Below are 18,194 nucleotides of genomic sequence, written 5' to 3'. Positions count from 1 at the left end.
ATTTTTTTGTAATTAACGATACAATTTCATCTTCATTCTTCTTTTTCTATAATTTTTTATCTTTATTTTTTTTTTTCTTACTTCTTCTATAATTTTTTTTGGTCACCCCTCTCTGTTAATGGCTACGGCGCTGGTGACGACGCCGCTAAGGACCCTTCGCTCCGAGGCTGCAGCGCCGCAGTGACCTCCACGGTGTCGACGTCGGCGCCGGTGCCAGTGAAGATGCGTCATCGTCGGAGGCGGCAGAGGAGGAGGGAGAAGGAGGGGACGAGAAGAGCGGGGAAGGGCGAGAGAGACGTCGTCGTCGGAGACAGTGGAGGAGAGTTGGAGAGGAAAAAAAAAGAGTCGCGGCGTGGCCTCGGCGGGGTCGGAGGCGAGGAAGGTGGGGGGTGTGCGGGCGATGGTAAGGGTATGCCGAACAAAATCGAAGTAGGCCGCCTCCACCTCCGCCTCTGTCTCTGCCACTCTCTGGGAAGAGAAAGAAAAAAAGAACGAGATAAAAAAAGAGGAGAGAGAAAAAGGTATAAGGGTATTTTGGTCAGTTTGCTAAAAAATCAGACCGAATCTGTAAAAACGAAAAAGGTGTCCCACTTTTGCAAAAGCCCAAAATTAGTGGATTTTTTTATGCAAATTGGCCTTTCACCATTTGAGTCTTAAAAAAAATAAAATTTTTATAAAAAATTAGTATTTTCTATTTCCCAAAAAAATTAACAAATGTAAAAACTAGTTTACTATGAAATATAAAAAAATTATTTTCAAAAATACTTATTGTCCTTCAAACCAAATATGTGAAAAATTAAAAAAGAATTTTTTTCATAAAATTTTTTTCTTAAAAATATTTTTTTCATATTTTTTTCCGAAAAATCAAACATTCCCTTGCTAAGAGGTAAATCTTACTTCTATATATCTATCTATCTATACCTATATATTATTCTCTCGAAATTTGCCACATGGCAACATTCCCTTCATTGTTGGGTGTGGGTTCCACTCCGAACTGGCACAAGTCCTTCAAATATTTTTCTCTTTCTTTGCTTGAACTGAACAGAATTTTTCTCTTTTTTTGCTTGAACCGAACCAATCATTATTGAGTACGAGCTCCCCCAAATCGGCTCAAGTCCTCTATATATTCTTGTCTTTCTTTGCTTGAATCAAACTAGGTTTTTCTCTTTTTTTGCTTGAACCGAATTGCATCACTTCTCTGCATTCGGCCGAAATGTTTCTCTTTCACTTCCTTCGGCTGTTACCTTCCTTCATCGGTAAGATGAATCCCACCTATTTTCGTCACTTCTTACATCGATGTTTTCTCTTCTTTTATCGCCGTTTTCTATTTTCATTTTCTAATTATCTATCTGTCGCATTGTACGAATTACTATACTAGTTACACATTATTCACTGAAAGATCTATATTTTTTTTTGTTAGTATTACATTGTTGAATATTAAAATGTAAGAGAGTTTTGTGGATTCTTTATAAATAGCCGGCGTTAGGATTTGATTAGATTTGTAGTTGATTTTTTAGTTTGATAAAAATTAAATTTAAATCTATTGGAGATAAATTAGGATTTAAATATTAATTAGAGTATAAATCTAACTAGATTAGGATACATATTTAAATATATTGGAGATAAATTAAATATAGATTTAAGGCTAAATTACATTTTGCCCGCTTGTCAATACCCGTTTTTTCACTTTTCCCCCCTATCATTAAAAATCTATACTTTGTCCCCTTATAAAATGAAAAACACAGGGGGGTACGGTGTGAACTATGATGACAAAATGACCAATTTGTCTTTCACTATTTTCGTCTCCTCCCCAATATTGCTCATCCGTCACATCTTCTCTTCCATTTTTTGTGCCTCGATCGGCTGTAATTTGTTTCTATTTTCTTTTCCACCTGCTTCCTTTCTACTCCTGCATCCTCATCGCCTCCATTTTGACGATAGTAGGGAGGAAATTGAGATGGGCGTGGATGGAGGGGTGGGCAAAGGCGAGGGCGAAGGCAAGGCAGCGGAGAAAGGTGAGGGGGTGTTTGTGGGCGTGAACGAAGATGTGGGCGAGGGCGAAGTAGCGGAGGAGGGCGAGGTGACGAGGCGGAAGAGGGCGAGGCAGCAATGTTGAGAAAAGAAAGCTGAAGGTATTTTTAGTATAAAAAAATATATAATAATATTTTATAAATGGAACCCTAATGGAGCACTAACGGTAGGGGGTGAAGTGAACATTTTTTATTTTACAAGGGGGCAAAGTGTAGGTTTTAAATAATAGGGAGGCAAAGTAAAAAATGGGGTATTGATAGGGGGTTTTCTGTAATTTAGCCTAGATTTAAATATTATTTGGAGTAGGAATCCTAATTATACTAGGATTGAGGTACGTTCTATTATAAGGATTATATAAATACCATGTGGGTTGCTTTTGGAAGATAGTATAGCGCAGAAAGCGAGCTTAGGTGGTGTATGGGTGAGAGAGAGCCTTTTATGGTGGTGATCATGCGGTGGAGAAGTCTAGGCTTGGTTGTGCGCACCTAGTGCACGGGTGCATGTGAGAGAGAAAGAGAGTTGTCTTTTAGATTTACAAAAGACGAGAGAAGGGTAGGAGAGATTCAGAAAGAGGGCTCGGGTTGTAGCTACTCTATGAAGAAAAGGAGTCGGGTATAATCTTCTCTTATGTAATGAACCTTATTTTACCCACATATTTTTTGTCTGGTTTTCTCTCTTTTATGATTATATCATCTTTTGCTGAGGAGACGAGTTTGTGGTAAAAACCCGATTCGACACTTCCGTTGCAGAATCCCAATATCTGATACCGAATCAACAACGGCCGGTATCAGAGCGGGTTACAGATTCTCAAGATCTGGTTTCAAGGCGAGTATTAGATTTCCAACAATTGGTAGCAAAGCTTAAGTGTAAGGAAAGTGAATTCTCGAAATTCGAGAATTAGACTTTGTTTAAAATCGACTAATTGTCGAGTTGGTGTGCTTCGGAAAGTCCGAGAACATCAAAAACACCAAAAGTGCATTGAGGACGGACCCACGAGAGCTTGGAGTGAAATCTGCTCAAGGAGCAGATTTCATGCTCTCGGGGACCGGTCCCTCTGGGAGGGGACCGGTTCCCGTAGCCTTGTTTTCGGAGAAAGCTCTCGGGGACCGGTCCCTCAGGGTGGGGACCGGTTCCCGTACGCGTAATTTTGGACAGCTCTCGGGGGACTGGTCCTCCCCTCCAGGGGACCGGTCCCCATACCCGAAATCAGCCCAGTGTGGGTTGTTTCAGAAAATGAAAAGTTGAGGGGGTTATTTGCGAAACTGCCGTTATGAGGGCTTGGGGACCACTCTCTCCCTCACGTTCTCTCATTTCTCTCCCAGTCCCACACTTACATTGCTCTCTTTCTCTCTAGAAGCAAGAGGAGGAGAAGAAGAAAGAGGAGGAGAGGAAGGAGAAGAAGTAGAAGAAGAAGAAGACAAAGAAGAAGAAGAAGACAAAGAAGAAGATCATCTTCCTCATCTTCTTCCTCTTGTTGGAGCAAGCTTTTGAAGGTAAGTCTCAACCCTACAATGGTGAATCCCTTGAACTTGGGTTTTATGGTGTAGAAATAGTTCGAATGGAACCTAAGGGAGTTGAGTAGATGATTCTAGCTCAAATTTAGGGCTTTAATCATGGATTTCTCCATTGTTGAGACCTAAGGCTCCGATTTGGGGTTTTAGCAAATCTAGGGTTTTGATCTATTTTGATGGGTCGTAAACCTAATTGCTAGGTCTATGAACGCGTTGGTGAAGATGACTCGTCGATCCGACGAGCGAGTGCGGAGTTATCGCCAAAACAAGTACTTGAGGGTTCGTTTTGCCCCGATGAGTTGAAGCGACGTACGAGGACCGCGACGTCGAGTTTTCTAGCTTTACGACGCTACCAAAAGGTGGGGGAGTGCCATCCCAAAGCAGTTGAACTGCTCTCTATGTCTAAGTTCTATCATCGATCAAATTACATATTGTAATATAGCATTATAGGGTGTTAAATGTAATTGTTACATATTATTGCATGCTAGTGTTAATTTGGTTTCGCGGATATAGTGAATGAGAACCTAGTATGCATGAGTTGAACATGAGATAGTAACCCTATATGTGATGAACATGTTTATGTGAATAAGGACCTAGTATATTGCAAACTAGTGTATTGAGAACGAGTGGCATCTAGTTGACAATGAACACAGAACGAGTGGCATCTAGTCGATATGAAACATGAACACCTTAGTGTAGTCGAACACTATGAGATTGAGAATTAGAATACTTTGATTCTATGTTGAGACCAACCTTAGTTGGTAGGGTGTTCCCAGTTCATGAGATTGGATCGAGCTCACATAGCCTGTCTGTGCCTGTTGTGGTAGCTCCACACAGGTAGTGCACTCCGGAGGTCGTCTCTCGAGGGAGGCCATTGTAGATGCCCTTGGACCATTGTAGCTGTCCGCAGGCGGTCTCGGGGGTAACCGAGCAGTTAGCCTCCTCCCCTATGAGACTTACACACGTGAGACTGTGAGCGAGCCTTGAGTTCGCCGAGAGATTGGGTAACCGGATGAGTCCTATTATTGTTGTGCATAGTAGTTGGTTACTTAGCCTTGCCTTATGACAGATGCATGCATCATTTCAGATTGAGGCATAGTTAGATGTTCATTCTATATACCTGCCTGTTTATTATTGATGCTTTTAATTCAGCAGAATATCTATCTATCTGCATATTTATCTGTGCCTGCTTAAACCTAGTGGGGAGATCGGCGGAGTCGGCGGCCGAACCCACTGGGAACTACTAGAGGGGGATGAATAGGTGTAAAATGGCAAAAACAAATAAACCCGATGTAAATTAAAAGAGAATGCGGAAAATAAAAACAACACACCGAGTTTTAACGTGGGAAAACTCCAATTCGGAGAGAAAAACCCACGGGACCGATCACACGATGAAATCCACTAAGAAAACTTGAGTACAAGTAATTTAAAAAAAAATACACGACTCAATTTACCGAATCCTCGTCGTAGATTGTCTTCGCCGGTCCTCGATCGCTTAGAATCCTCCAACCGATCACGCCGCAAGTCCTTGCTGCATCAACGCCTCGACTCCTCGATGCGTCCACCGAATCCTCGGCATCACACGCGATCCATGCGCAAATCCTCCGTCCGGAGCTTGTAGAGAAAATGATTTGTGGTGATTTGATTACTTGGAAAGCATGTATGACATGAGGAAAAACCCTTCTTAGAACGTCATCAATTTGATCCTCAAGGAACAATTGAATTGTAATCAAAGAATCAAATTGATGATCTAAGAACTTGATATTTAAAACATAGATCAAAAGCTCCAAATCAAGTTTTTGAGTTTCTAAATGATTATCTTTTGAAGCATATTTCATATAGGTACCCTCATATCATATTTATAGGTTTAAAAGACTTAGAAGCCGACTAGGATTGCAAAAAGCCAAGTTTAAAAACTGATGACGTTCTCAGGGACCAGTCCTCTTGAGGAGACCGGTCTTTGGGAGACCGGTCCCTCGAGTGGGAAACCGGTTCCTCGTTGCGTACCTGAAAAAAACCGGCTTCGGGAACCGGTCTCTCATCCAGAGACCGGTCCCTCACTGCGTGACAGAAAATCCATCGCTCTGGAACCGGTCTCACTTTTCAGAGACCGGTTGCCTCAACTTTCCACGCATAGAGGACCCTCGGGGACCGGTCTCTCATCTCAGGGGACCGGTTGCCTCAACATTCACGCAGTGAGGACCTTAGGGGAACCAGTCTCTCCATTTCAGGGACCGGTCCCAGAATACTAAAATGTTCAGATTTAACTTTTTAATGCAATCTAAGTCTTCTAAACTTATTTTAATCAATTAAAATCACCATAAATGATCTATTCTTCATACCTGAGGTGCCGAGCTTTCCGAATGAGTCTTTGATCTTCAAATTGAATCTTAGTTTCAAAACTCCGTGTTTGACTCTTCAAGACTCCATTCGACTTTACGAAATCCGCCAACCTAGAAAATCCTTAACATTACGAAGATGAGAAAGAAAGACATTACTAATAAATTCACCCCCGCCATCCGATTGAAAATTTTTAATTTTTCTTTCAAATTGATTTTCAACCAATTTTTGAAAGGTGAGAAAAATATCCAAAAAATCTGATTTGCGCTTCAATGGATATAACCAACAGTAACGAGAAAAATCATCAATAAATACTACATAATATCGAAACTGTTGCATTGAAGATACCGGCGCTGGTCCCCAAATATCACAATGTAATTTATTCAAAGGAAAAGAACATCGAGAATTAGATATATAGAATGGTAATTTTGAACTTTTGCTGATCTGACAGCTTGTACACAAAGTGCCAGAAGACTTAGTTACTGAAATTAAATTATTACTCCGCAAATGCTGCAAGATTTGGCTATTCGGATGGCCCAATCGACGATGCCAAGTGAGTTCATCGGTCGCCTTATTTCGCTGAGAGAAGAAAGCTGCAAGCTGCGGATCTTTATTGGTGTACAACCCTTGATGATTATTTCCCGTCATTAGTACTTGGTGTGTCTTGGAATCCTTAATAGAAAAACCAGATGCATCAAATTTAAAATAACAGGGATGATCTGTTGTCAATTTGGAAACAGAGAGAAGATTTTTCTTCATTTGCGGGACAACCAGGACATTAGAAAGCGAAAAGCGATGAATACCATTACCAAAAGAGCCCGTACCCACATGAGTAATCGGTAGGGAAGTTCCATCTCCTACCATCACACTATCAGATCCAGAATAAGGAACCAAGTTAGTAAGGTTACCTGGCTTATCTGTGATATGAGCATTAGCACCAGTGTTGGAATGCCATTCATCATCATGTACATCAGTGATATGGAGAGCAGCTAGACCACGGGGAATGTCGTCACTTTGATAGCTGTTATCGAATCGAAACCAGCATCGCAGAGCATCATGGCCTCGCTTTTTACAAATTTGACAAGTGAGAGGATTGTTGCCGGTAGAGGAAGTCAAGACTGCACGATCAGCCCCAGGCGGCGGAGTAGATTGATAGCCCTCTGATCTGCCACCTTGGGTCGTCTGAGGAAAACCCCGGCCTTGAGAGTTGAAGTTATGGCCTCTACCTCGACCTCTGTACCGATTGCTTCCGCGTCCCCATTGGGACACAAAAGCCATAGACACATCAGGAGTTGGGCTTGAGTGTCGCTTGATTCGTAATTCATAGCTTTGGAGTTGGGGAACCACCTCTGTATATAGCGGAATAGGAGGTCGGAACATAGTTGTCTTGAATGGCTCATAGCTTTCATCGAGCCCTTCTAGTAACCTGAAAACTTTGGTAGAATCCGAAACAGGTTTGCCAATAGCATGCAGTTGATCACAAATTGAGTTAAGATTACGAAGATAAGTAGGTAAAGGATTATTTCCTTTCCTGATGTGTTGCAGCTGTGCGAGTAGGTCGAATTCACGGGCGATCGAGCTTTGCTTGAAGTGATTGGTTAATGCTGTCCACACTTCAGCTGCAGTTTGAAGACCGACGGCATGGCCGAGAACCTCTTCGGAGAGAGTGCCCACGATCCATGATTTCACAAGGCGATCGGTTCGTACCCAAGATGTGTAGTCTGGGTTATTGACGGTGGCTCCACTTTCTGAAGTCGACATCTTAGGTGGTGTGATAGTCTCCACCATGAGGAAACCAAGTTAGTCCTGACTCTCGATCAGTGACAATACTTGTGTTTCCCAGAGCAGATAGTTGTTGTCATTGAGCTTCAATGTGACGAAATTTGCCACATTAATGGTGGAGGGAAAGGGAAATTTCGGGTTAGATAAGGATGCCATTTTTTTTTTTAAGATCTTTGGTTCCTTAGCGTGGCTCTGATACCATAAAGAAATTAGTAGACCACACACTTCATTAATGTCCTATTGAGAAACTTATACAACTAAAGGAGTACTTCTCACTCTTATTGTGGAGGAGGTTACTCCTATATTGTGGAGGAGGTTACAACCATACACTCTCAAGAATAGGAAACAAATTTACAAATTCTAAAACTATCAAGTTGTGTTCGGTGCGGTTGGATCGTTTGGTGTGGTTTGGGTTGTCCTCTTGATTCCGAATTGATTTTGATTTAGTAAGTTGGTTGAACCGGCTCAATGTGGTTTGATTTGATGCTTCAATAAGGTTCACAATCTAGTCAGCGTATATACTACTTAGCGATAGGGGAGTACGCGAGTAGGTGACACCTCATCAATGAGGACCTAGAGACTTAAAATGTATGTAAAAACAAAGGTTTTAATTTGATTGGTCCGTAGGAAGAGAATCCGCACAATTGACAATCTTCTTAAAGAAGGATGGTCGGGGGGACCGATCATGCTTACTATGTGGATGGACAAAAATTGTGGGGGATGAAATCCTAAATTATCCATTTGAGATTATGGGATCCGTCGCCGCATGGGCATCGAATCCCACGCTCCAAGGCAAAATCTAACACACATTAAAAAAATATATAAGAAAAGAAATTTAAAAAATTAAAAAAGTATTCAGATAAACTTCAGATTACTAAACTTAATGTCAAATTGGTTTTCAAGCTCTTAAATTTTTTTTTACTTTTTTGAGATTATTATTTTATTTTGGATAAATTTATTTTATTTTGAATATTAATTAGAAATCCACCGAGTATTGTCTAAACCTTTGGTGGGTTTAACTAAAATATTATGTTAGCTTGAAAATTAAAAGTTTGAAAAATAATTTGATATTACGTTCAAAAACTAAAATTTTATTTTAAAAATTTCATTTCAATATAACGGGTCCTAAATTAAAAAGGCCAACGTCAACGTTCATCCTAATTAAGTAAAGCACTTCAAGACGTACGTACGTGGGATCCCACACTCATGTGACGATAGATTCCACGCGCGGTCCCAAATAGATAAATTTGGAGTTTCATCCCCAGGCAATTTTTATTCCAACGTGTATGTAGCAGTAGCAGTAGCAGTAGCAGTAGCAGTAGCAGGTTCACACTAATTAATGACATCCGTTGATGGGGCTCATGTGCAGGAGCTCAAAGTTGATGGAGAAAGGAAATTACGAAGGGACTGATCATTTTAGCTGCATGCTTGCTGGTGCGTGCTGGTGGGATGGTTTGATTACTTCTGTAGCTCGAAACAGGCAAATTCTTGAAGCACTAAATTATCATTCTTTTTGATAGCTCAAAATTCTGCTTCTATGAAAAGAGCTCACTTTGGTTCTAATTCTGCTACAGTAAAATTTTTATAAATATTTTTTTTAAAATCAAATAGTTAATTTTTGCTTTTACGAAATAGAAATAGAGGCCACAGCCACAAACATAGANTTCTGCAAAAAAAAAAAAAAAAAAAAAAAAAAAAAAAAAAAACCCTTTTATTTAGTGCATTAATTCCTTAAAAAAGTACAATAAAATAAACAAAAGCAAAAGAAAGCTAATCCATCAATGCCCCACACCTGGGAGTACTTTTTTTTCAAAGTAATCCTATAAAATTTCTAATTTACCAAATAATCCTTTCAAAATTTAATTTGGCCAACTAACCTGAAAAACAGGCTTCAAAAAGCTGTGGATGATTCACCGTTAAATTTTTATTTATAGTTAAAATTATATGGATAGGTTGTTAGGATATTTTAAGTTGTTAAAATTATATGTGATTTGTTGAAATCTTTATATGGTGGTTAAGATTATATATCGGGCATGAAAACAAACGATAAATCATTCACCATACTTTAAGAAAAAGATGGTGAATAATTTACCACCCCTAACAGATAAGAAAAAGACGGCGAATTATTTACCGTATTCTAAATTCTATTAAACGGTGGTAAATGATTGACCAATGATTGACCATCTTTTAATTATTTTTATACTCCGACAGTGAGTTAGATAAAATAGATTTATTTCAACAAATAATTTTTTTACAAGATTATTTGACCAATTATAAATTTTTAAAGTCTTAAAATAAAAAAAAAATCCCGTCCTCTGATAACTCAATAGGGGTCCAGCGTATATAGTATAGTACAAGAAACTCTCTGTTCACTCTCCACTCTCAATAACCTGTGAGCAAAACCCCCTTGCTCCTCCGCCCAGTTGCACCTTTTGTGTTCCTTATTGTTAGATAATTTGGACTGATTAAATTTAATTGGATTTAAAATCTAACTAATTTATTGATAAAAGATAAAATCATGCTTACAAATGAACGCTAAAATTTAAAAATTATAAAAGAAGAAATTCAAAATTTTGATCGACCCATAAATATGCGTAGCACCGCCCTAAAGTGCATTCTCGTTATTCGTGCGGAATTAACTGAGAATACCATCCCAAGATATAAAGAATTTCTCCTTCTATGAGAAGGATCATTGCAGGTAGATGAAGATTCTTTCAATACTGAGCCCATAGAATAAACAAAAGATATAGTGGAGAATGGGGAGAAGAAATTAGTTTTTCTTTTTCTTTATTTTAGCTCCTCTCTTTATGAACAGTGGAGGAAATCAGCAATAATAATTAAAATATTACTTCACTTTTACATCGTTATAAAATATTACATTATTTTTATGTCAGCGATGCGTCAATATTCGATTAACTAAATAGAGTTATAAGACTTGATTGCAATAGTACAGAAAGTTTAGACTAAATATTACAATAAATTAAAGTTGAGGACCAAAATATCGCATGCCTTGAGTGTAACTCAGCCACGATTTAATTGCAAAAAGCACCACACTAGGGACTAAACTGAAGAACTGGGAAAAGATGGAAAACCAACGATTCAACTAACCCGTTTCTTATTGGATTTAACCATTTTTAAAATACATTTCTCACATAGCAGCGTAGCAAGGTACTATAGCATAAAAATAGATTTGCAGAAACACCTGTGAGATTAGCCTCTAATTTTGATTGAATTTAATAATTTTTAAAACAAAATTTCTGTGCGGATATGTCATTTAAGAGTCAGTTAAACTGAACAATTATTAAGACACAGCAAAGTTAGAGAATCAGTAAGATTACAGAGTTGTTCTCGTATTAGAGTCTTAATGAAACGGATGTTAAAACATTGATAAATGCGTAGTGATGACATAAATTGTCTCAAGGAGAATTCACTGAAAACACGACGCGGAAACTATTACATGAATATTACACAATCAAAACCTATCACTGAGCAAGGGAAAAGACAGTTTTATATTCCTAGAAAGAGAAAGAAAATTGATTATATATATATATATATATACACAACATTAAAGCTCATGGCCAAAGCTCGAACATTAACAAGAGTAAAAGGAATCGAAAAGAAAACTTTCTCACCAAACTTATATCAGACAGATATATCACAAGCATTGCGTTTCGGGCATAATGCTGCAATTTGGGATGGCGTGACGTAGCATCTAACTGGCTCGGAATTAATTATACTAATCCTTCATATTTATACCCATAAGAAGTTATTTCCAGCCGACTTTGTCTCGGTTTTTATGCCTTGCATTGAACCAGCTTTCCTGACGAGTATATTACTGTTAGAGAAGAAGTGAAATTTTATGGCATTAGAAAAAGACAAAAAAAAAGGCTATAGAAACTTTTTATAGTCAATGTTTATCGAACTAAAGTAATCCAATCATGTCCGCAAACAACAACTTCACATGCAATGAAGTCCACAAGTCGAGCTGAATTTAAATGCAATGTGACTTAACCAGGGAATCCAGAGCCTGATGTAAATTGTAACAATGAAAGCATATTAAGCTATAATGATTATATTGGAGATATACCATTAGAGCTTCATCTAGTTAATTCTCATCTTGAATGTTAAGTGCTGGTATTCTTCGAAAACGTGCTGCTACTCTCCGATCTGACCGTCCATTTGTTGTTCCAGCCATCGATCTTTGTCGCTTATTTGAAAACCCTTCTCCAGATATGGAATCAAAAAGATCCCCCATATCCATTTTCTTTGGCTTCTTTTTCTCGGATTCCTCTTTTAAGAAACTGTAAAAGCACTGGAATTACGGAGATGAAGAAGAAAAAGATAATCCTTTCTTCACTGCCTGTTATGTTAGAATGGTTCTAGACCAACTCAAAAAGAGAATCCTGGAAAAAATTATGGTACACCAGATAATGAACATCAAATTATAAGATTTATCTGATTTTCAACCCTCTGCAATCAAGTAACTGCATAGAAAACAAAGGGTTTAATTAAAAAAAAAAAATACAGAACTTGAGACTTTGATTTCAGTTTAATTCCCAGAGTTTCGATTTTAACAATTCAGTCGCTGAAAGTTCCACGCCACACCATTGTCAGATCTTTGTTTAAAATCGAAATTTTTTAGGACAAAATTGGAAGCAAATTACAGTGACCAAACTGAAATCAAACTTCTGAGATTGAAACAGGGATGAAAACTTTTGGGACTAAGTTGAACTTCTGAGGATGACATATGTAGTAGGCCAATCTTCAGGGACAAAATTGTTACAATTGAGAGTACGAAATTAATATTCAAGTCAGATTTCACAGACTAAATTTTCTAATGGCTTAATTACACCCTGCTATAAGGTGCTTTAATGTTATTTTTATTTGCTACATCGTTTTTTTTTTTTCCCCAAAAACACCATTATACTATCATTTTTTATCAATCTCTGTGCTGTATTTTAGATTTATTTTCATATTCTACCCTATACTACCTTCTTTTCTCATATATATCAGTATTTTTTTTTTCCCCTCATCAACCTCTACATTACTATTAATAAATCTATTGTTTTAGACAAATCTAACAACTTTATTAAGAAACACTGGTCATATCGTAGGAAAAATGCAAATGAGTCTCTAATATGGATTCATTGAAGGCTTCTATCGAGTTGTTTTCAACTACTTTTTCGACTATTTTTATGTGCTTTCTTTCTTTTCGTGTCAAAATGAGCTAAATATATGCTCTGCTACTTTTAACCAATGTTATTTAACATAGCAGCTAGATTTGATCTAAAATTGTAGATTTCTTGCTTATAGTGTAGAGACAAAAAAAATAGAAAAGAATAATTTAGTGGTGTCTTTGAAAAGAAAAAATATTTACAATGTTGGAAGTGAAAAACCTCTGAAGTATAGTGTAGTACAGTAGTTAAGCCATTTGCAATAGCTATACCATAATGTAGGGACTCCTTTTAAATTCATTCTTGAATTACAGGAGAAAACTGTGATCATTGTCAGAAGAACTAGAATGAAAATGGATAGTTGCAATGATCACATGGCATAACTAGGCATACAGTGAGGAATAACACTATTCCAAACAATCAGCCCGAATTGTACTTCCTGAATAATTCTAGAATAACCAGATTGACCAGAAACATCCAACCCCACGTGCTTTTTGCCCAAATTAAACTGTACCCCATTATCCCCCATGCAAACAGTGCCCTCCCCATGGATGAAGAACAAAGTCTCAAGAAAAAATATTTAACATGTAATAGAACATAGGTTTCCAGTAATTACCAAAGACCAATTGATGTTACTAAGAACTTGTAACAGGTAGCAGCAGTCCAGAATAAGCTCAGACAATTATAACACTCTCGAGACAGTAAGGAAAAAATATTTACCGTTCTCGAATTATTTTGAAGGCTTCCATCGTTGCATAAGGTAATCCGGTCTTTGGATCCCGATACCTGGAGTAAGAAAAGAATATAATTGATATTGCAATCAATGTGGAGACAGTCTGCCATATCAGCATGCCACTCTTGCAAATACTATTTCTGATTCCTTTACAATTACAACACACCATTCGTGAAACCAAGAAGACTAAAGCTTTAGAAGAGACCAAACCATGTTCTGCAATGACAAAATGTTGATAGGAGAGCAATTTCATTTATGTATCACAAGATAGCTACCGGATTTGCAATTTCTGAAACTAACAGATTTGAGCATCCAATTCAAGCTTCGAATTTTATTTGCTAAAAAATCAAATGATTTTTCATAATAGACTAACTATGAATCACGTTTACAATGTTCCTTTTTTCCTTAGTGAAAGTCCATAACCAATCTAGCCTTGAAGTATTAGGGCACTGAAATTCTAGAAACAGAAGTAGCACAGACACACTATCCTCTGTACATTTTTCTAAAATTACGTGCTTAACGATCCAAGCAAGTAAAATGATAAATAATTTGATTACCAAGTTCATGCACTTTTATTTACTGCTATCATGACAAATATACTTTTTGGTTCACCAAGTTACCACGAAAGTAGCAAATAATACAGAAAAGAAAAAGAAGATGACATGCATATAAGACAAACTTAACAAAAGAAACGCCAGTGACAAGGGTTTAGATTACATACTTTGCAGGTAACCCAGTAACCACACAAAAGGACTTCTCTGGATCTGCATATCGGCCCAAACAAAGAGAAACTTAAATTAGACAAGTATAATCAAGAATGTTGTTGCTATTCTGAATTCACTTTCCTCTCGAGATTACCAGAAAGATAGGAAAAAAGAAAAATAAGTTGGCGATATTATGGATGGCTACTAAAAAGATCTAGATAGATCGCATAAAATAGTAGGAGTACAACACTACATTTCTAAGTTCGCATGTAGTCTGTGTTATTAATACATGTGTATGCAGGATGAACACTCAAGATGCAATTGTCGTTTGAAAATAGTCATGATTATTATGTAGAGAAATCTCGATATTAATTAATATGGAAAAGATAGGTTGATAAGGCCTAAAAAATTTTGAAACAGCATAAGGCTGTGATTATTCGATTTCTAGTTGAACATTGAAACCAAGAAAAAAGAATACGATACATAAATTAAAGAATCAGGCAAAGGGCAAGCAAATGCTTCAATCTCATGCCATTCACTTGCTTTATTTTAATAGTGAATTAGATGGGTTTTTTTGGTAACTTTTGATAAATTTTTAAGGTTGATTCAGTTCTGAACTATTTAAAAATTAAATGAGAACCTTTTTCTGTAATTCCTTTTAACCTCCTTCAAAAGGGCTAGCAAGTATATAACATAATGTTTTCCTTTACACTTTCCTAGCGATGATGCTAAAGAAAGCACATCTCGATATCCGTCATGGGCGATATCTATGGGAAAAAATAACAATAATAAAGAAAGCTACAAAGATATTAATCTTGTTTTAGTTCCAAAAGAACAACCAGAAAATTTCATACACTTACAGGGAATTGATGTCGTGCAGAGTTCTGATTCAAATGATGCCCCCTTGTTAAATTCCAGCAATGAGATCCCTAGTGCAGATTTATTTCAAAAATTTTAGTTCCTTATATCCAGACACGTAATATTTAATGAGAATGGAAATACCAATTGCAATGGTGGATGATAAGAATAGAAGTAATGGGAATAGTTCTTGCCATTTTTGGAGGTAAAACGTATCTGAGGTCCGTTGTAGACCTCTTTATGAATAATTGCCTTTTTCTTCACTTCTTCTTCCCTTGCCAATACACGTTCCAAGTTTCTCAAATTCATAATTTCTGAAATGACATAAAATATAATCAGTACAATGTAACTGCATTTCCACTGCTACAAATGTCAGCAAAATATAGATTACAATTAATACCGGTTTCAGCTGCTTCTAGAAGCATTTCTTCTTGCGTCATACGTTTTTCCTCGCCCTCCTTTTTCCGCTTTATTGGCTGGTAATGTGGTTCAATACACAGTAGAGTAGTGAATAAAGTCGCAAACTTATTCTTTCATCATAAATAGCTCTTCTATGAACTAAGAACTTCATGCTTCAGTACATTTTTCTAACTGACAACATATATATGAGAACCCGAAATACCCAAATTTGTCACTACAGTAAACAGTGGAAGGATTTGTCACATATTTTCATGATGAGCTGACAGGAACAGGCAAAATAATGAAATGTTCATATATCTGTTTTAAGGTTTGAATATTCTATGTACTACCAAAAATATAAAATTCTTCATGGTAAATTTTGGGAAATAATATTTCATTGAACTCAAATTACGCCAGCTATTTGTGAAACTATTACTTTGTGAGACGGAGTCACTAATGCCGATTGATGGTTTTTCTAGGATATATACAAAAATTCTCCAATATTCTAACCTTCATGGTAGCTTGCAAAGCAGCACGTATAGCATCTCTTTCAGCTTGCCTCACAATAACCGATGTTCTAGTTGATTTTCTCACCGTTCTCTCACCCTCCAACTCATCAGGAACGTTCCCTTTTTCTGATTGGGCAGGTTTGTCAGAAGTTCCTTCAGTTTTAGTTTCCTTTTCCTTTTCTATTTTTGAAAGAACCTTCTTCTTGCCTTTCTTCTTCGGCATGGACTTCCCAGGAAATATTAGCCTTTTCTTAACTGGTTTTAACCTGAGAGGAAAACAAAATGTTAGACTTCAATGAAGAAAAAAATGGCTAAATTGCAGATAATCCCTTGTGGAAATACGCTATAACACTTTGGCCCTCCAAAAATTAAAGGCAAATATTATGTTTAGTAACAATTTCCATTAAGTGAGAATAATTCAGAAGTCATAGATTATAGTAGATTATACCCATTATACCCTTTTTATGGAAGAAAATATCTCGAGTCTTTCTAACAATTCAAAACTGAAAAATGTGATGGCCAATGGGAAAGGGTTGTGTGCTAATTCTCTAAACATGCAGTGGGTAAATGAAGGGTTTTTATATCTCAAGGAGGCAAAGTGCAAATGGAACTATTTTCAAGAAAATTCTCCATATTTTAATTAAAAATATAAAAGAAAAACAACACCCTAACAGTTGGATTTCGGCGGAAATGAGGGTCACCTCTCTTCGGCTTCATTTTCAGCTTCGTCATCGGGGTCGGGCTCCTGATAATAATGACAAAATGTAGTGAAAACCATTTCTAATTTCTATAAATTAAGGGAAAAAAAAAGAATCAACAAGTAAAAAGGAGATAAATGGTGCTCTCACATCCTCGTCGAAATCACTGTCAAATTCATCAACAGCCTCTGGCTCCTCTTCATAATTAACATCATGTTCTTCCTGAAGAACAAAATGAACAAAACAATAATTGAACCAAGGATGATATGTTAGCTTTATCGACATCTAATTAAGGAATCATGCACTCACCAGGAAGAAGATGTAAAGCAGAATTGGTGGTTGATACAAAACAAAGTCAAAATTCTTAAATGCTTCAAAATGGGAAAAGCTTCCCTTTTACTAATTAACAGGAACAAGATCTTAAAAATTTGTTCCTTTCTTCCACTTCCATGTCTAAGTCATGTATCTATCTTGTAAGCCACTCTTCACCAGGCTTATGGAACTAAAAGTAAAACAAAATCTTCGAATAATATAACTTTATCGATTTCAAGATCCTACAATGCCAATTCAAAATATGAAAACATATTCCTTTTTTTTGTTTTCTTTGGAAGCAGAAGATTCTGCAATGCCAATATACAGACACTACACAACAAAACCTCCAATACAGACTCTTTGTTTAGACTAGGCTCTATTTGGATGCCTGAATATTCTAGTCGTTCCATCTCTTTGTTCACTCAACTAGAGTAATTGATAGATGAGGATTATAAGTATATATTAATAAAGGTATAGTACGTACGGCCGTAAGTCATTTTCTCAGAAATCCATATAAAGTAAGTTATTTTTTAGGTGGAAGCATTATCTTGAAAGATCATGACTGCTAGAACCTCGCAGTAAACTAAAAGCAACCTCCTAGATTGCAACTACAAGAGAAAATCCTTGCTACCCAAACAGGCCGGTAGTTCTTAACATAATAACCTTGATTGCCCTGTTGCTTTCTCCTTCACCACTTGACCGGACGCCTATGCTACATGAGATGGAGTCTTATTAGTCGTAGTCTTTGGTCGCTTAAACCTACCTTGCCTCCCTACCCCATACCTTTTTTCTCTGCACTCTTTCCTTTCTCGACCCCTCTTCCCGTGCACATCCCATTTTCTTCCCTCCTACGCCTCTCCCTTCTCACATCTGCTTCCCTTTGGTCCTCCTTTTGATGCAGCATTTGTATTGCTTATAAATTCACTAGCTCTTATTGTACATCATCGATCAAGCAGAGAAAACGTGAGTGAGTGAAATATCCAACGACTGTTGTGCTTACTCTTCTCATCTATGCACCTCAATAGACCCTTTCTAGAACCATGGATTTGTTGGAGGTCATGGGTTTTTGAGAATAGATGGTGTTTCAGGGTGCTTGAAGTATTACACCAAGAGACATCAAGTTTGGAATGCTCAACAGTATTA

General features: G+C 37.3%; 1 protein-coding gene across 1 annotated transcript in view; it reads right to left on the bottom strand.

The window, feature by feature from the left end:
• Positions 11,041 to 18,194, bottom strand: part of LOC109710755 (SWR1 complex subunit 2) — a gene marked incomplete at its 5' end in the record, with an annotated part of 30,126 nt that continues 22,972 nt past the window's right edge. The window contains 10 exon segments of the mRNA XM_020233500.1: positions 11,041 to 11,484; positions 11,752 to 11,965; positions 13,559 to 13,624; positions 14,293 to 14,335; positions 15,136 to 15,204; positions 15,328 to 15,447; positions 15,534 to 15,609; positions 16,043 to 16,307; positions 16,743 to 16,786; positions 16,890 to 16,961. Coding sequence (XP_020089089.1) covers positions 11,770 to 11,965; positions 13,559 to 13,624; positions 14,293 to 14,335; positions 15,136 to 15,204; positions 15,328 to 15,447; positions 15,534 to 15,609; positions 16,043 to 16,307; positions 16,743 to 16,786; positions 16,890 to 16,961 — 951 coding nt within the window. The 3' untranslated portion in view covers positions 11,041 to 11,484; positions 11,752 to 11,769.

This window comes from Ananas comosus, linkage group 5, assembly GCF_001540865.1.
Source record: "Ananas comosus cultivar F153 linkage group 5, ASM154086v1, whole genome shotgun sequence".
NCBI lineage: Eukaryota > Viridiplantae > Streptophyta > Magnoliopsida > Poales > Bromeliaceae > Ananas > Ananas comosus.
Note: the sequence above shows the minus strand (reverse complement) of the source record. Positions and strands in the feature narration are given on the sequence as shown.